General features: G+C 41.6%; 1 protein-coding gene across 1 annotated transcript in view; it reads left to right on the top strand.

Moving 5' to 3' along the window:
* Nucleotides 1–20,208, top strand: part of LOC111144075 (ataxin 7) — a 104,915-nt gene that overhangs the window by 43,486 nt on the left and 41,221 nt on the right. Inside the window, exon 5 of the mRNA XM_022498173.1 lies at nt 11,723–11,827. Coding sequence (XP_022353881.1) covers nt 11,723–11,827 — 105 coding nt within the window. The remainder of the gene's footprint in view (nt 1–11,722; nt 11,828–20,208) is intronic.

Consider the following 20,208-nt stretch of genomic DNA (forward strand, 5'->3'; position numbering starts at 1 on the left):
GAAAGACCATTGATCTTTGTTGTTTTTGTATATAGGCTAAATATTTGTGATCCCCTCCAAAATTTATATGTTGAAACCTAATCCCCAATGTAAGTGATTTTTGGAGGCTTGGCCTTTGGGAAGTAATTAGGTCATGAGAATTGGAGACCTCATGGGGTTAATGCCTTCATATGAGAGGCTCCAGAGAGCTCCCTCCCCCTGTTCATATGGGGTACACACGGAAAAGAGGACTGTTAGCCAGGAAGCAGTTTTTCACCAGACACGGAATGCGCTGGCACCTTAATCTTGAACATTACAGCCTCTGAGAAGTAAGTGTTTGTTGTTTATAAACCACCTAGTCTGTGGTGTTTTGTTCTAGCAGCCCAAACAGACTAAAGCAATTGTGTATCTTGTCATCTTGCTAAACTGGTAAATTCTAGGAGGTTTTCTGTAGGTTCCTGTGATTTTCTACATAGACCATCAGGTCATCTGCAAATAGAGACAGCTTAATTTCTTCTTTTCCAATCTGTATGCCTTTTAATTCCCTTTCTTGCTTTATTTCTCTGACTAGAACTTGCAATATTATGCTAAATAACAATGGCGAGGGGCACCTGGGTGGCTCAGTCGGTTAAGCATCTGCCTTCGGCTCAGGTCATGATCCTGGAGTCCCAGGATTGAGCACTGCACTGGGTTCCCTGCTCAGTGGGGAGTCTGCTTTTCCTTCTCTCCCTCCCCCTGCTCTCATGCTCTCTCTCTCTCAAATAAATAAATGAAAAATCTTAAAAAAATAAATAGCAGTGGTGAGAGTGGATATCCTTGCTTTGTTTCTGAGCTTAGGAGGAAAGCATATGATCTTTCTTCATTAAGTATGGTAATAGTTGTAGGTGTTTTTTGGTAAATGTTGTTTGTCGAGTTAAGGAAGTCCCTTCTATTCCTAGTTACGAATAGAGGTGGTTATATGTGAATGAGGTGAATATGAGGTGGTGGTGGTTTATCCTAAAAACTTCTGCATCATTTATGATGGTATGATTTTTCTTCCTTAGTCTGTTAATGTTCTGATTACATTGTTTGATTATGGGTTATTTGAAATGTCCTTTTAGTTTCCATGTATTGGGAAATTTTAATGTTATCTTTCTCTTACTGATTTCTGATTTGATTCCATCATGGACAGAGAATATACGTGGTATGATTTCAGATCTTTTGAATTTGTTGAGGTTGGTTTTGTGGCCCAGGGTATGGTCCGTATAAGGCCAACCATTTAAAAACAGGTCAGTAGGCAGTGCTATTCCATAGTTAAAGCTGTACTTAGTTATAAGAGAGCCATGGATTTTCTGCATATAAGATACTGGCAGATAAAGTGTTGTTGTATTGACTGTCTTTTGAACAAAAGGAGGAATGGTATTGAGTCATGAAATAATAATGATGGTAAAATCAACAGTACTCTTTATTGAGTCCTTATATATACTCTCCTTACTGTATTTAGAATAGAGTTAAACATTTTAATGAGTTGTCTAATTTAACCCAACAGTCTATGGAGACAGATACCATTGTTTGGAGGTTAAGTACTTCTCTTGAGATTACAATACCAGCAAAGGGGTAGCCTCTGTTTTAGCCCACGTCTTACCCATGGGCTACAAGCTTAGCTGAATGGCAGTGTTGCAAATCAGATTCAGTAAGGATTTTGGCAGGCACCTCCAGATTTAGAACACATGGCATTTCAGGCTTGAGTTCTGATTTGAAAGGTCAGAATTTACTGACAGTATTTTGAGTAGCTTAAGGTACACATGAGACAGCTTGTCATGGGTACTGTCCAGTTGGTCACCCTTGTAGCCTGACGTACTTCCCTAATGCAGATTTCCTAGGATTTTGCTATTTGCCTCCTCTCTTCTGTCCCAGGCACTGTATCTCACTTCCAGTACAAGCAGTGACAACATTAGCACTTGTGACTTTTATCTGTGGAGGGTCACTGTAAGGCTGGCCACTCATAGTCAGTGATTCAAAATATTAGGACCATTTTCTTTGATCTAACTCTTTGGGCTTCTGCTGTTTGGTTCATTACTTTTTGACTTAAAACATGTCATTTTTCTTTTTTTTAATCCAGTCCTTATTGATTACTTTTAAATAAGGCCCCAAACCACATATATCTTAGCAGGCTGTTGATTGGCCTTTGTGTGCCTAGTTGGTTCCATTGTTTAACATCTTACGGTCAAAGGAAGTCTGTTTTTTCCTTTAATTTGGGAGAGTGTGTGGAGGTTAGAAATAAAATTCTGTTTTGTCATTTCCCAGTTGAGATATTAAAGCTCATTTAATAGCAAATAAAAACTTTTTTTAGATTATTGATATTACTTTTGATTATCTAGAATTGAGAGCATTTGAAATAAATTTGGGGCTGACTGTAGTAAAAGCTTAGTATTGCAGACCAGCCTTCCAGGTGTGTCAGATTATTTAGAAGTGTTTCAGACACCAGCGGGGCTGAGTGTCCTAGTATCTAAGGAAACCCTTGAGGAGCAATGAGAGCAGACCATCCAGAGGTAGATTAAGCAGCCTGCTCTCTGATAGGTTGCCTTGGTTGACTTTGACTAAAGGCAGAAGAGCAGAGATATCCTGAGAGAGTTAGGGAGGGCACTGAATAATGGAGAGGCTTGTGTCCTGAGCTGGAGAAGAACATGTACTTTTGAAAGCCACCTTCAAATCCCGGCTTCTCTATCTACTGACTCTGTGAGTTAAGGCAGGTAATCTTGTGCCTTTCTTGCTTTTTTTGTGAAGTGTGGGGATACTAACCTTGAAAGGCAGGTAGTATTGTGACGATCAAATGACTTAATACTTAACGCTGTACTTGGAACATAGGAAGCATTCAGTAACTATAAACTTACTACTTTTGCCTTATGTATTAATGCTTCTTGGGTTTCTTGTTGTGATTGTTGTTCACTGATACCTATCCAGTACTCCGGTGGTGTCTAGGCATCACAGGGATTCAATACATGCATGAATAAATGAATGATGTATATAGAGTACTTGCCGTGATGCTTGTAAGTACTTAATACATAATATCATAAGAGGTGCTAGCTATAGATGGCAGAGATTGGAAGCAGTGGCCAATGTAGCTCACTGACAGTAAAAGTAGGAATAATTGGAATCAAAATAGGTAAGGCAGACCTAGCACATGTCAGACACAGTTCTAAGAGCTTTATGTATACTAACTTTATCCTTATAACTACCGATTAAGTTAGCTACTAGCATCATCTCTGATTTATGAATGAGAATACCAAAGCAGGGGAACTTGCCCAAGGTCACACTCCTAGTGAGTGATGATGGCATTGGGATTTAAACTTGGGAAGTCTGATGAAGAGGGCTTGCTCAAATTATTAATTAATTAATTAATTAATTTTTTGATTAATTAATCACCTGCTGTGTGCCAGGCACTATGCTGTGCAGGTATGATACCCACCCTCATGATGGAGCTTACCTCTTAGGCCAAAGAGCCAAAACACAAATAAGAAATAACTAATGAGTAAAGAGAAGAATTATCTGAAGAGATAGGGGGCTGCTTCAAACAGGGGTGTTCAGGGGAGGTCCTTCTGTTGGAGTATAAGCTGAGACCTGGAGCCAGCCAGGCAAAGCATTCCGGACAGAGGGAACAGAAGTAGCAAGGGCCCTGCGGTGGGACAGCAATTGGTTGGCATATTGGTTTAATTGTCAAGGAGATGAGAATTCTGGAGTGGAAATTATAGGGTGAATAATATGTCTTGAGGTTGCAGAGGTCACGCAAGGCCTTCTAGGCATTGGTTTTCATTCTGAATACATTGGAGAACTACTAAGGTGTTGAGAAGACTGGGTGATATTTTAATGGAAAAACATCAGTGGTTGCTGTGGGGGTGGGGGTTGGAATTGGTGGAAGGGAACATAGCTACTGTTTAGATCTAAGACCAGAGAGCAGTGATAGGGAAGGTGATAAAAAAATGGCTCACATTTTAAAATACTTTGCACTGTTGAGGCATTTTATATTCGTTGGTCCCTTCAACAACTTACGAGGTGGTTATAATTACTTGACCCATTTATAGGTGAGGAAATTGAGCTCGTAGGTGGCTGGGATCTGAATGCAGCCAATCTGGCTCCAGAGGCTGTGCCTTAAACCACGAAGCTCTGTTGTCTTTGCAAACAAAGTTCTTCCAGCAGTGTCTCCCATGGTCCATGCTAACGTGAAGTTAGCTGCAGTGAGGAAGGAGCTGCGGACCCATCTTTGGCTTCCTCCCTTGGCCTCACACTGCACGCACAATCTCCTGAGGGCTTGACAGGGTCCTCCAGAGCTTGTCTTCAGCCAGGTTTCCCCTATTTTCATTGCACAGACATTTTGTGTCTCGGTCTGTTGCATCAGCCCTTAGGGGATCACTGTCTTCGATCTCTTTCCCCCCTGCCATTACCTAAGTTGATCTATACTCACGCCAGAGTGACCTTTTCTACCATGTGGCTTCCTCACTTACCTTGCATTCTTTCTGGCTTGCAAAGGTATAGCTTAAACTCTGAAGCATGGGCCCTGACCCTCCACAGGGAGAGGGGTGCCAGCGAGCCTCCGCTGCTGCCCCGCTGCCTTTTGTCACTTAACAGGGAGGAGTGTGTAGCCAGCAGTAGGAGCATGAGACCACTGGAGAATTCAGCTCCCATTGTAAAATAGTCCCTCTTTGTGTATATATCAATCTTCTGTGAGTTTAATTAGAGCTGGGGCCCTTGCAGCAGACATTGGTAGTATGTATATATTTTTGTGTTTTTGTGTTTTTGCTCACATTTGTTGAGTGTTTACAACATGCTCAGCCCTGAGTGCTCCCCGTGGATAGTTCATTTAAACCTCAAAATAACACCCTGAAATATAGGTCCTGTTAACTGTATTTTACCAACAAGGAAACTGACGTTCAAAGAGGTTAAATAAGGGTGCCTGGGTGGCTCAGTGGGTTAAGCCTCTGTCTTTGGCTTGGATCATGATCTCAGGGTCCTGGGATCGAGCCCCATATCAGGCTCTCTGCTCAGTGGGGAGCATGCTCCCCCCCCCCGCCTGCCTCTCTGCCTACTTGTGATCTCTGTCTTTCAAATAAATAAATAAATAAAATCTTCAAAGAGGTTAAATAATGTAAAACCATGGTCACACAGCCAGTAAGAGGAAGAATAAGGACTTAAATCCAAGTAGTGACGCCACAACTGCCATTAGCTACTGCACTGACATACTAGCGAAAGAGAAATTGCTGATGTGCATGTTTGAGAATCGGACCCTGAAATGCATATTTTTTCCAGAAATGGCTTCCAGGAATGGGATTGATCATGTGTTCAAGGGAAACCTTCTCACCCTTGAATGTGTATATCACTAAATGGTATGCCCAATTCTAGTGGATGACTCTGTCATTCAATGACATAAAGGCCTAATTATAACCTTGACTTATGATGGCCCCACAGGGACTTTAATATTTCACTTATTATTCATCAGCTAATATATGACACACATTATTTGCTGCTTCTTATTGGTCAAGTTAGGCATTATCAGGCACTGTCACTACAGCAGGAAGCCAGACAAATACAGAACTTTTTCAAGGTTCACACGGCTAGATGGACTGTTAAAAATTGGGCATGGTGCATTGTGGCAAGGCTAATAACTAAGGCATTGCTCTGGGAACATGTAACAGGGTCTGCCTAGCCAAGTCTCCAGGACCATGACCTCAAGGCTGAGAAGGAATGGAGTAAAGCAACAAGCCAGGTGATGATGTGGAGAAGGTGGTGGTTCCAGGCAGATGGAGCAGCAGGTACCTGGGTACTGTGGCAGGAGAGAGCATGATGTGCTCCAGAATCAAAGGCCGGAAGGGCCAGCTGCAAAGAGCCCGTGGGGAGAGAGGCAGGTCGAAGATGTTCAAGGCCTCGTGGGCCAGTTTTTATCCTAAGAGCAACCGGAAGCTACGGAAGAGTTCTCAGTGCTGGTTGTTATCATAAGCACACAGCGAGAGCTCATCTTCAGGATCCATGCTGGGGAAGGCAAGGAGTCGTCTGTCAGGCAGGACTACAGAGGTGTCTGCATGTAACTTACATTCGTTAAGTCATAAATCAGTGAGCGAAGGGCTGCAGAGGGATAATGAATGGTGTGAGTAAGAGCACAGCAGAGAGGGCACTGGAACTGGTTCTTACTAAATGTGGGAGTTCTAGGAGGAAGAGGGGAACTCTTTGCATGCAACAGGAACTGTTCTGGCCAAAAGATAGGATTGTGGGAAGACAAGGCAGGCTCTGAGAAGTCCAGGCAGCTGTGAGACTGGAGCAGGTTGCCTCAGGCCAGAGCGATGGGAGAAGCCAGAGTGCTGGGGCCTTGGTTGAAGAGGGGTTAGTCAGAGGTCCCAGCCCTATTTTGGAGCCAGCAGAGGTCTTCAAGGAGAGGAACAGCTTTGATGCTTTATTGGTCTATAGCTTTGGCAGTTGGGTAGAGGAGCCAGAAAAGGGAAGAAACTCTGGTTCTGTGCGGAGACCTGTCCTGGTGTGTGGTGGCCACCACCATGGGTATCGGCAGTGGGAGTGACATGGAGGAGGCAGATTTAGGCAGTGTTTCTGGGAGAACATTGGGAATAGCCAGGGCACAGAAGCCCCGCACATCTGGGTTCAAATTTCAACTCTGCTACTTACTAGCTTATAAGGTCTTAATGTTTGTGTACCTTAGTTTTCTGAGCAGTAGTGTGGGTGTGTGACTCCTCTCTCACAGGCTGGGAAGGGGTCTGTTGCTTGAGTGCTATCTAAGGTCTCCTCGAGCTTTGCATGTATTAACTTTTTTTTTTTTTTTTTTTTTTTTTTTAGGATTTTATTTATTTATTAGAGAGTGCAAGTGCATGAGCAGGGGGAGGGGCAGAGGGAGAGGAAGAAGCAAAGTCCCTGCTGAGCAGGGAGCCTGATACAGGACTTGATTCCAGGACCCTGGGATCATGACCTGAGCTGAAGGCAGACACTTAACTGACTGAGCCACCCAGGTGCCCCATATTAACTCTCTTAATCTTTCAGTCTTGTGAAGTGCCCAGTAAATTAGATACTGTTTATCATTACCGTTTGACACATGAAGAAACTGAAGTTCGAAGAGCTTATAGACTTGCCTAAGGACACACTGGATTCAGAGTGATGGGAGTGATCCTCTCTGTTAGCCACTCTGCTAATAATATTTGTGATGGAGAGTAACTAATTGGGGGGCGGAAGAGGCGGAGCCCTTTGACAGGAAGACAGCTGAACCAGACCTGACAGTGTGTGAATGTACTAGGCATCTGATGAAGAGAAAGGGCAGAGCCTAGCTGAAAGTAGCTTTCTGGGTCTAGGAGAGAGTGGAGGACATGTGCCCGGAGCAGAGTGAGCCAAGGAGAGAGGAGCAGGGAGGGAATCAGGGTACAGAGCGAGAGGGAGGTGGATGAATATCTGGCAGGGCCCTGGGGGCTGTGGTAAGGGCTGAGATTTTATTCCTAGAGGAGTGGGAAGCCACTGGAGAAATGTTAATAGTAGTGATGTGATCTGCTGGAGAACTTCAGAGAGTCACTCTGGCAGCCATGCAGAGGAGACTGTAGACCAGCTGATAGATGGACTTCTTCCAGAGCCAGTCAGAAAGGTACTGATGGAAGGCTCTACAGCAGTGGCGTAGGTAATAGAAGTGGATGCAGATTTTAGAGTAGAGCCGAGCAGACATGCTGGTGGCCTGAAAATCATGAGGGGAGGGGGAGTCAGAGGTGACACCTGGGTTTTTAGTTTAAGCAGTCAAGGAGAATGGATAGTCATTTACCCACGAGAGGGAAAGTTTTGTGGGGCAGGAACAGGGCAGGGTGGAAAGTGGAGTTCTATTGGACATGCTTCTTCCTTTTGAGATGTATACAAGACGTCCAGATGGCAGTGTCTAGTAGGCAGTTGGATATATGAGTCTAGACAGAGCTCAGGAGCCATCTGGGCTAGAGACGGAAATGTAGGAGTCTTTGGCATGTGGGGATTGGGGAGCATGGGAGAAGGGAGACACCCAGGGTACTGCAAAGGTAGAATGCTTTGTTTACAAAACACATGTTCTATTGTTGGACTCAGTTCTCAGAATGGGGATAGTAGCACCAAAGTAACTGAATACATTCCCTCCTGCTTAGGGTCTGGTTTCGGCAAAGAGCCTTCATTCTACGTTTGCCTGTGGAGGTTCTGCACACATGCTCATGTGTCCATGTGCTTAAACCCAGCCCTTCCCAGTGTGTTGGCCTGGGGTCTCCAAAGTACATGATGGCCTAGATGTGGGTGCTGGGCTACTTGCTAACTGGAAGATTGGAGTGACCTGAATCCTGAAAAAGATTTAGGGCTTACACACAATAAAATCCATTCTTTCAAACTGCTTCAGAGTCCCTGGAGCCAGGTACAATTTAAAAATTTCTCATTATTTTGAAGTATATAATAGTCTAAGTTGTATGTTTACAGTATATTTTATGAACTTTAAAAAAATTCAATAATACCTAATTTTTATCAATTCTATTTCTTCCCCCTCCCCCCGGAGTAATTCAGTCTTTTACCTCCTTGCATTTGGGCAAGTTTTTTATGTTAATTTGTAGATAGGCTGATTATAAACTTACGCTTTAAAAATATTCAGAAACATACATACTGTCTCTCACAAAAATTTCATTTTCTCTGTTGCCACAACATTCCACATTCTGTTCCTGTTGCTAAGGCCTCTGGAATGTCCCAGTACAGAAAAAGGATATAGAACTCTTTTTTTTTTCTCCTGAAGACATTTTATTGAAATTATTTTGTATCTTCTAGCTTACTTCCAAATATGGATCTCTGAAAGTAAAGAATTTAGAAAGCTAAAATTAAAGTCGCTTTAGATTTTCATAACTGGAACCTGATTTCTGAGGGTAGCATGAATTGGATTTAAGTGTACCATGTTTCCTTCCACGGGGATTGTGTGTGTGTATCGTGCACGTGTGTGTGTATCATGCACGTGTGTGAACACAACACAACACACACACGCGCACGCACTCACGCACCCAGGCAGGCTTTTTAGGGAGTGTGATACGCTGGTGAGATATTAAGAACTGAGCTCATGGAGCGCACCTGATTTTGAGTCCTGGTTATGCTTTCTTGGTGGGTGTTAGTGGACAAGTTTATGTCTCTATCAGTAAAATGAGGATTTTATTGTAGGATAGACCATATATAAAGTCTTTAGCACAGGGCCTGGTACATAGCTGTCTCTCAGTAAAGGCCGACTGTTCATCCTCATTAATGTCATCATTGATTGCACATAGTCTTAAGTTATTGAGGAAATTGAAGTTTTTCCAGAAGTATAGATTCCTGGTCCCTTACAGAATGAACCTTACCTTCTTATTTTTACTCGTGTTTCTGAATCTCGAAAAAGGAAGAAAGGAATCACAGCAAAAAAGAACAGTTTTCTATAGAAAGGTTATTGTGGCTTAGTTGAATTGCTATTACTTGAAAGGATCAGTACAGTTCTTAATTTTTTAAAGTTGTTTTATTTATAAAGGGGTGGGAGGGGGCTCGTTCCCCAAAGTATTTGGTTTCTGGGAAAGTGATATATTTTAAACAGCGTTGCTTAACATTGAGTGCTGTGGGAAACCACACAAAACCAGCACATTGCAGTCGCCTAAATCTAAAGTGAGACCACTTAATTTAATGCTGTTTTAACTACCATTTAATTAATAAAACGAATTGAGTCAATTTCATTAATTAAACTATTGATTTGATATTTATAGACATTTCATACTTCACAGCTGTAAATTATGAATGCTGTGTTCTGTAATTCAGATTTTCTTTCTTAATTGGTCTTGTATTGGAGGCATTTAGCACAGGGTATATGGAACTTAAAGGGAACTACTTATATTTTATTTTTAAAATGAACTGTCATGTCAAGAAATTGTAGCCATGGAAAATGGCTTATTACGTGTTGATCATTGCAGGGATATAACCTTTCCTTTTCTCCCACATGTACTATTTTTAACTCAATGTGGGCATGCTTTCAAGGAAAATAGCACCTTGTTTGGTTCTTATTTTTCATTAAATTATTAAGCTTAGTCACAGAAGTCCGTAGTCTACTAGGAGCTTCTTGCATTATCTAATCAGTTTATCAGAGGTGTTCAGCTCTGACATTCCAACTTAATGGAGGTGGAAACTGGAAGGAATTTCTAGAAATCACGTTCCTCTGATCTTCAAGGGACCAGATCCAAGCCATTGTTGTGAGTCAGAATGGAATCCCGGCTACTGACGTAGACAAAGTACTTCATCTCTCTGTGAATCATTTTCCTCCTTTTTAGAGGGGTTGTAATGGTATCGACCTAGGTAGTTGTGAGAAAAGAACGAGATCACAGCACCTAGAAACTGCTCAGTGCTGCCATTGTGTCCCAGAAGCTTGTTGGTCCCTGGTATATTTCAGATTTATAGCCTGCAGTCTGTGCAGTTCAGTGTAATAGAAACTGTTTAAGAAAATCTGAGCTATATCCATGTGTAGATATTAGATCAGTCATTTGATGCTTTGAGACTGTGATCACTTTACATCTCCTCAGGGCATTTTCTTTTTCCTGTAAAACTACCATGATCACCCAAGCTGGAGAAAACGTGAAATCAGATCTTACAGGAAAGAAAACAGATGCCAATTAGTTTTGGATCTTTTTTCTCCTTTAAACTTGGTATTTGGTCTACTAAACTATTCGTATAATTGAAATGTGCTAATTATCCATTCATTGCAGGTATTCTAGATAGTGTGCAATACTTAAAATCAGCAATTGTCTTTTCTTTTTTTTTCTTTTAAATCTCTGTGCCAATGTAGGGCTTGAATTCACGACCCAGAGACCAAGGGTCCCATGCTCTACTGACTCAGGCAGCCAGGTACCCCTAAATTCACCAATTTTGAAATATTTAAGAGATTAGATTCTGAATCTGAAATGTTAGCACTGTTCCCTACCTAGATTATTGTTAAGTAATTATTCATGGTTAGGACTTTTTAGTTAACCACATATTACCAAATATGAAGTCACACTCAGTTTCTGTGTGCATGCAGATAGTTTAGTTTTACATTTGTGTTTTAATTAACTTCTTAACCGTAAAGAGTCCAACTTGTATCTTGCCCTGTTCTAGTAACTGAACTAAGATTAATGTGTGAAATACTGTGTTTGTACCAAAGTTCCATGAGTTCAGGGACATCAGTATGTGAGCAAAAGGACTAGAGGTTCTTGTGACCGAAAAAAGAGTATAAAAATAATTTTTTTGGTATTACATGCTGACCAGACCAGCAGTTTTACTCTTCAGTGAAACCTCTGCTTCCTTTCTTAACTGTTCCATAGAACTCAGAAACCAGATGGCTGGAATAGAATGCATAGTTAAACAAAACCATTAGATGATACAGCTTTATGAATTGCTAAGCATTTTATGTGGTACAGATTCTTACCCATAACCCTTGGTGGAGTTCATCTAAAGTTGCTTTATTGTGTGAGTGTATTCATTGTTTGCATTTTAATAGATTGTCTCTTTCACCTCATACTGATGATTTTTGGTGTGTTTTATTTTAACTTTCTGAACAGTGTTTCTGTAAGCCTGATTTGATTTCTTTCTTAATAGTTATGGTGGCACATCAGTTACTTTTAAATGTCACTGGAGTAGTATTTGAACTGGTGTACTTCATCTTAAGGCAACAGCTTTAGAAAGTATTGCTAGCTAAATGGTTTCATATTAATCAGAACCAGATGAGTGATACTCTCTTTCTTTGTTGCAGACATGCCAATATTTGGTCTGTGTCCAGCCCACGATGATTTCTACTTGGTGGTGTGTAATGACTGTAATCAGGTTGTCAAACCGCAGGCATTTCAATCACATTACGGTAAGTGCTTAACCATTTAAAAATCATTATTAGAGGGTAAAAGGTAAAGCAGGATTAAACTGAAGGCCAGTGACAGCATGGATAGGCTATAATATTCCTCCCTCTGTCAGGAGCTAGGCTTTCTAATTCATCGAATGGGTTAATACCTATCAGATGTTGGGTGTTTTCTGAATTTTATTAAAAGTGATGTGTATTTTCTAATTTATTGAAATTACACAAGGAAAAATATATTTTATAAGATCTCTTTTGAAATATTGAGTCCAGCATAGTGAAAGGTTTATTTCCTTCTAGACCTCATGGTTGTGAATTTAGTGGTTGGTAAAATTATATATACACAGTGTGGATACATGTCTTTTTAAAGGAAATGTGATTTTGAAACTTCCAAGTTCAGAAGTTCTAAATCCAGCTTGACATCATGTTCGGTTTGTGAATATGATGAAACTATCACATCTTTTCCATTAAAACGCACGTGTATTTAGAAATGAAGCAGTGTGTCTTTAGAGATTTCATGAACCCCTGAGCCATCCCTGGGTTTCTAGGCTCCTAGCCTGCTGTCTGGGTGTTTGATCATGGAAGAATCCAAATAAGATGGTTTTGCTTTGTCATAATGGCACCTAAAGACATAGTTTTATACCCAGTTGGGTTCAGTAATAGCTCAGAAGTATTTGAGAGCAACACCTTATTTCAGGCATGGGGATGTGTATAGTATGATCCTTATTTACCTCCTTGGAGTTTACAACCTAGCTTAAGAGACGGGCAGAACTAACTAGACATACTTTTTAAACAACTGTGAGTTGTTTCCTCATTGTCCTCGCTACTACAGATTCAAGCTTGAGACAGAATAACAACGGGATCCTTCTATAGATAGAGTGTTTAAGCAAAGCTTCTGAGGAGGTGACCCTGGTGACCTGAGCTGTAAGTGATGGAATGGAGCCTCCTGTGTGGCAATCTGGAATAAGTGCATTCTTACACGGAGGGAAGAGCTGGTGTCCAGCTGACCGCCATAGGTTGAGGGTAGTTAGTGGAAGGAAGTAGAGACTAGAGAGGTCTGCCCTTGTGGGCAGGGACTGGACCCTGATCATGCACAGCCTTGAAGAGCAGAGTAAGAAGCAGCATGGAGGCATTGTAGGGCTTATTCTATAAGAAAGTAAGTAACACAGGTCCACCTCACTGGTGAATTTGCGGAGAATAAGTTGCAGGAGAAGGGTAGAAGCTGGGAATAGTTCAAGGTGCAAGACATGGTAACAGACTAAGGCTAATGTGGGGCCCCTAGAGTTGAGGAGACAGCATAGCTTTGAGATTCATTTTAAGGCTAAAACTTAAAAAGGCTTGTTGTTGGGACAACAGTTGTTTTAAGAGGCATGCCATCATATCAACATCCCACCATGTTTTCCCATAGGAATTGATATTTTTATGTAACCAGAAAAAGGCTTTCTGAGTGTCTGATTCTGAGTGAAGCCCTGGGTAGGCTCTAAAGTGAGAACAAAGCTGAATAAGATACTGTCTTCCTGATAAAGAGTCATAGAGGTTAGTATTGGAAAAGGCAGTTAATCAATTGCCAAGTATTTTGGAGTTCAGGATTTTGAAGCCAAACTAGACTGGATTTAAATTTAAACTGGCAAGAACCATAAGTTTTCATTTGCCCTGAGCAAGTTTTCCAACCTCAGCTTCCTTTGTTACAATGTCAGAATGGTAATAGCAACCTCATAAGTTCTCAGTGACCACAAATGAAACAACATGGTAAAGTCCTCATTCAATGCCTGACACATAATAGGGATGAGGGAGAGAGAAAAGTACAACTGTGGGTACAGGCAGGTTTGTGTTTAACGTCAAAAAACAGTCAAGGACCTTAAGAACAAGGAGGAACACAAATTGCTTTTCGATGAAAAGGCTTCTTGGAGAAAATTGCCTTCAGGTTAGGCGATTCTGAAGAGTAGAATGGATTTGTTGTCCCATACGCAAATGTTTTCCTTTAGTTTTCAGGTGTGTAATGCATGTCCATTGTGGAAGATGCAGAAAAGACTTTTAATTTATTAATTATTTTTATTAACATATAATGTATTATTTGCCCCAAGGATACAGGTCTGTGGATCATCAGGCTTACACACTTCACAGCACTTACCATAGCACATACCCTCCCCAGTGTCCATAACCCAGCCACCCTCTCCCTACCCCCCACCCCCCAGCAATCCTCAGTTTTGTGAGATTAAGAGTCTCTTATGGTTTGTCTCCCTCCCGATCCCATCTTGTTTCATTTTTTCCTTCCCTACCCCCCAAAACCCTTGACTCTGCCTTCCAAATTCCTCACATCAGGGAGATCATATGATAATTGTCTTTCTCTGACTTATTTCGCTCAGCATAATACCCTCTAGTTCCATCCACGTCATTGCAAATGGCCTCATGAAAGAAATTGAGGACAGGAATTCAGTAAAGTGTCAGGATATAAAATCAATGCAAATGGCAAGATCTCATTTCTTTTGATGGCTGCATGGTATTCCATTGTGTGTGTACATACATACATATATACGTGTGTGTGTGCGTGTGTGTGTGTACATACATACTTATGTACATATGTACCACATGTACACCACACATCTTTTTTATCCATTCATCTGTTGATAGACATTTAGGTTCTTTCCATAGTTTGGCTATTGTGGACATTGCTACTATAAACATTTGGGTGCACGTGCCCCTTCGAATCACTACATTTGTATCTTTAGGGTAAATACCCAGTAGTGAGATTTCTGGGTTGTAGGGTAGCTCTGTTTTCAACTTTTGAGGAACCTCCATGCTGTTTTCCAGAGTGGCTGCACCAGCATGCATTCCCACGAACAGTGTAGGAGGGTTCCCCTTTCTGTGCATCCTCTCCAACGTCTGTCGTTTCCTGACTGGTTAATTTTAGCCATTTGACTGGTGTGAGGTGGTATCTTATTGTGGTTTGATTTGTATTTCCCTGATGCCGAGTGATGTTGAGCATTTTTTAATGTGTCTCTTGGCCATCTGGATGTCCAGAAAAGACTTTTTAAAAATCACTTCTAATCCCCTAAAACAGGAAGTGTTTTGATGGGGATAGATAGGGCTACCGTATATAACTTCACAGTTGGTGTGCTGAACAGCCACGTTTAGTGGTCTTAGGTTGACAGTAGCAATGATGTGAGCAAGTGCAGAGGCAGGGAATCCCACACTGTCTGGGATGGACTGAATGGAGTCCTCATTGGCCGGGACTGATGTTCCCACACGTGAATGAGCGATGTGCAGAGGCAGGCTGGGACTAGCTGTCAGAGCCTCAGTGCCCATTAGACCCCCTGGCCTTGATGTGTCATTGGGGAAGTGCTTCAGGTTTCTTAGCCCCAGAGTGATGACTTAGTGGTCCTCCAGAGAGGATTGGTGGGTGACAGAGTGGATCAAAAGGGAGCGAAAGGCAATTGTCAGTGTGAATCCCGAAGCTGCAGCTTGGGGCAAGGCTCACTGACTTGCTCACGGACTTATAGGACTTCATAGGCACAAAGGGCCCTTTTGGTCCCCTCTTCGAGAAGCACTTCAACACAGTTGTTGCAGCACCTTATGGAGATGATTTTCTTTCTCTCATTCTCTCTTTAAGAATGTCTGTATTGGGGGCAGCGGTGAGGGAGTCCCATAAAATCACATTTTTACTCCTTTTCTGTACCAGTACCTAGTCCACCCAGTATTTTCTAATAAGATACTTGTAGAAGGAGAAAGGAATGGTGGTCACTTCAGACATGTAAATGAGAAGATGTGAATGCAAGATTCACATACTCACATACCTTCTGTGGCTACGTAGGGGCTTGGATGGGACTGATAAAGCCGTTGGGTGTGTGTGTGGTTGCACGGGGGAGCTTGGTCCCTCTGGTTGCAAGGGAAATATTGAAACTGTAATAGAGAAGAGTCCCTGGCAGGAAGGTGGGGCGCAAGTGTTCTGAGAGAGGTTTTCGGCTGGGAGATGTTGAAGGACTTCCCTCTGTGAGGCAGCATCAAGGAGAAGACTGATGGCAAACAAACAGGAGGTTAGGACATTTGAAGATGTGGGGGGTTGGGTGCAACTGCATGAAGTGGAGGGGGGCACCATGTGATGACCCTGGAGAGATTTGGGACCGACACACCACTCACCTGGAGGGAAGGAGGGGTGGGCAGGGTCTCCGGTACCAAGAAGTGTTCCCAGTGCTGCTGGTGTCTCTTCTATGCTTGGGCATAGGGGTTATAATAGGAAAAGTTTTTTGGGGGGAACCCATGTGTTTTTTTGTTGTAATTCCCAAAGGCCCATTCTTACATGTTAACACCAAAAACAGTTTTCAAATTCAAAATCCTTCCCAGTCGGCCGTTATAGCCGTTATACTGTTTATTAGGTATTAGGAAGAATCCGTACCTGCCGATGGAGGGATTCTCTTTTCTTATCCTTGCACGAAATTGGTGAAAATGTGTGGGCAGTCTTCTCTGAATTAATGTATTACTGATAATCATCTGTGATTTTATGAACAACCAAGCAGTTGTTATAAATTCCAACAGGCAGTTCCTTTAAAACCACTGCTGCTCGGGCAGAGAAGGAAGCCACAATAGCAACAAGGCTTATAAATTGGTTTGGGTTGGTGATAATGTTATTGTGAATTGGTAAGCAGCTTATTACCAAGAGTAGTAAGAGATAATATTAATTTTTTGCTAGCCAGACTACCTTTTTGGGAGCTAACGATTACCCAGGATTTCCGTATGAGCAACGCTGTGGATTGATGGTAGTGTTATTGTGACATTCCCAGTTTCTCGTTGATCTCTTTGCTTTCATAATAGAGACTTCTCTTTTTTCTTGGAAACTGCATAGTAATATCATAATTTCTTGATGTTGTTTTAATGTTTTGAAGTAGTCCAGGATACTTCATATTTTCCTTTAGTTAATCGGTATTTTTGAGAGCAAGATGTTCCTTACTGTTAATTTCAGATTTAAAAGTATAATTTGAATCATTGGATCCCAAACCTGCTGTGCATCTAAATCAGAGAGGAGCTTTCGAAATGGGCAGCTTCCCAAGGACCATTCCGACCGTCTAGATGGGAATCTGTAGGATAGGACCTAGCAATCTATATTCCCAACCACTCGAGACCGACTCCAAACCCCAGGCTGACCGGGGTGCACTATGACCCCAGCACATCCCTCCACTCTGTCAGGGTTGTTGCTCTGCAGTCCTGGTGCCTGGCACAGTGACTGACATAGATTGGCACTCAGAAATTTGTTGAGTCTAGCAAGGATGGCACGAAAGGAGGCCCTTGTTGTTTTTTTTTTTTTTAACTGATTTTTAACTTTTTTTTTTATTACATGCTGGAAACGTTCTATTAATTGCCTCTAAATCTTTGAGTACAGAGGAGGGCTGAGACGGTGATGTTCCATAGGGCCAGAAGTATCCTCCTTTTGAGGTTGTTTACCACAGTGGGAATCTCAGTAACACATGTGTTGGTCCTAAACTGGCTACTGAATAGCATAAAATGTGTAGTCCTGTTTCTGTACATTGACTGTGGATCTGAACAGGTTGGATTGGCTGATTTGTGGGGTGCCTTTGGGGTTCTGTTTTGTAAGAGTTTCCCAAGTGATTCTGAAACTCTGTGTGCATGTGCTGCTGTTTGCTCTGCTGCTTCTCTTTGAGTTTGCTTTTGAAAAATACCTTAATTCCTCTCAACCTGTCTTTGTGCAGACGTGAGGTGCTCTTACCTAGGTGGGCTAAGTGAATGCTGTTGATTTAGCTTGGACAGGTCCCATAGTTAGAACCACTAAGAAATGGAAACCCTGCTTGAATGTCAGCTGCTAAAGTATTTTACTCCAGGTTAGTTAAGTTGACCCATTTGTTCACCTTTTGGCTCAGCCCTGAGTCCCTGAGCAAGGCCTCGTAGTCACATGTGCCTGTGCCACCTTTCCCAGTTTTAATCAGTTGGGTTCTTTATTTATGATTTGCTTACATAATTCCACTTAATATTTTTCTGTAAATCAAACCACTTCTATTTAAATAAATCCTTTACAAAGAAAACCTTACCAGAATCATCATCAGGAAGACTGGTGTTGTTTGCCATAGATGCTAAGTATAAAAATAAATAAAGTGAGGAGGTGATTAAATTCCTTGTTGATGTTCTTGCCGGTGCTAGCTCTGAGCCCCAGGGCCTGCTCCCTTTGTGGAAGAGGAGACTACCACGTTTTAGGCAAGTGTTATCCACCCGGTAATGTGATGTTTGTTATCAGAAGAATTGAAAGAGATTTGGAAAAGGAGTAAGTTATCACTTGAGATTTAATGTTGTTAATGATGGGGAGTGAAACCTACTCTTTGTTTTGGGAAACACCAGCTCCAGCTCTTGGATTTGGTTTCCTCTCCTGTTGAAGGAGCTGTCCGCTGAGGCCAGCCCTAGCCCTAGGAAGTCGTCATGCCTAGGAAGCAGATTCTCAAGTCACATTTTGATCTGCAGAAGAATCACAGAGAACGAATACCCTTGGTCTTTTATCAGTTGGTATTATGTATTGATTATGTGCTGAGCCCCGGCCAGTCACCAGGAGCGGCATGTGAGTCTGGTCCTCAGTGTAAACCACATTTCCTCTCTCAGATCTTTGTTCATAGATGGGCGTGGGGGTGCGGGAATATTACAAGTCTGGCTTTTTCTTAACTTTGTGAAAGTAGCATGAGCAGAAATACTGCTGTGATCGTACAGCTTTCTCTACTTGCAGCTACTGCGGTCCTGCAAAATTAACAGCCGCACACATTCCGTGAAGTGCACCGAGGTGGCTTGGGTTCTTTCAGATGGCAGCATAAATTATATTTTTCAGAAATGTAATTTTCATCAGAAGAAGAGTAAATAGAAAGTACTCATACTTGTTTGAGCTAATTAAATTGGTTTCAAAGAATGTTAGTATATGAGCAGAATGAGTCTTAATCTATGAGAGCCGATGGGCTGATTCTGGCATCGGTGCTGACTGCCATTGTTGACAGCATTTCGTATAGTTGTGACCGGTGATTGCTGTCCTTTGATTGAATTAATCTACATCACAAAGCAGAGGTTTTGCTGTTTAATTAAGAACACCCTTCCCCTTTTGCCATCTGGTTGAAAGTAACAATTTCAGGTAATTTGAATGAGTTATTTTATTTCACTATTAAGTAACTTTATTTTTGGATAAAGAAAAAATGTTTCTCTGTTCTGTCCAGTGTGCTGGCTAAATTTGGCCACTGCATTTTCATAATCTGGGCCTTTTTCTACTTTGAAACTTTTAGTGATAGTTAATCTTTTCAGGATTTCCATTCGTCTAAAAGTCCACAGACTAATGATGATTTTTTAAATAGTATTTGGTGATTCACAAAGCATTGTTGTATGTACTGTCTCATTTCCTGTTCTTAGCAACCCACCAAGTGGGTAGTTCTATTCCCAGTTTACAAATAAAACTCCTAAATTAAATTTCTCTCACATGAATAAAACGTACCAGGCCAGGTTTTCTGGCGACTCATATCCATTTCTCTTGCATGTAATAAGGATGTATAGAGTTAAAAGAAAGTCTAGGGAAGATGTAATGAATTCCACATGTCACAAAACTATCATTAGTGACAGGTGTCCAAGCTCAGGTAGAACTTTAAAGTTGGCGTAGAGGAGCTGGGTCAGCATTGTAAACCCATTACCTCAGAGGGAACATTCAGTAATTTGAAGACGTAATCGTTTAGCATAGTTGTTGGATTTCTCTTCAGCCTGTTCTCCTCCTCTGTTTAACCCTAAATACTCGTAGTCCAAAGCCAAGCTCCTCCTCTTTTTTGTTTCAGCCCCATAACGTTCTGTAGCTTCTTTAGAGAATTGGTTGGCATATTTACTCCTTCAGTCAGTATAAAGATGGAAACTTGTTGCAGAGCCGACATACTTAATTAACTCTTTTGCTTCTGAGACATACGCCAGGTCTTTCTCCAGCTGTCAGGGCTGAGTCAGGGAAGGGAGCTAACCGTAGCAGACACATCAAAACGGGAATGAGATCAAGGTGGACGTTAGTTTAACTCTCAGTGGAAATCTGAAATTGACCATTTGACCTAAACTTCTTGTCATCGCAGGTAGCGTGATACAAAATAAATGCAGTGAATTCAGCTTTCTTTGTCACAAGTCAAACAGTACTAATTATTTTTTTCGTGTAACTTTAGTAGTGTCAAATAAAGGACCACTTTGTCCCTAGCTAATAGAATTTTACCTTTTTTCCTTGGTTATGTAATAAGCAGTGTCTTTACATGGTGTTACTTATGCCATTAATGGGAGCCACATTTAAATTTGTAGTTATAAAATGTAGTAATTTTTCCTCTTTATGAATCTCTGCCTTTATTAATGTGCCTTTCCAATTGCTTAAAAAAATAAATTGGCCGTGATGTTATTCA

The sequence above is a fragment of the Enhydra lutris genome, unplaced genomic scaffold (genome assembly GCF_002288905.1).
Source record: "Enhydra lutris kenyoni isolate GAN:26980312 unplaced genomic scaffold, ASM228890v2 scaffoldscaffold10, whole genome shotgun sequence".
Taxonomy (NCBI): domain Eukaryota; kingdom Metazoa; phylum Chordata; class Mammalia; order Carnivora; family Mustelidae; genus Enhydra; species Enhydra lutris.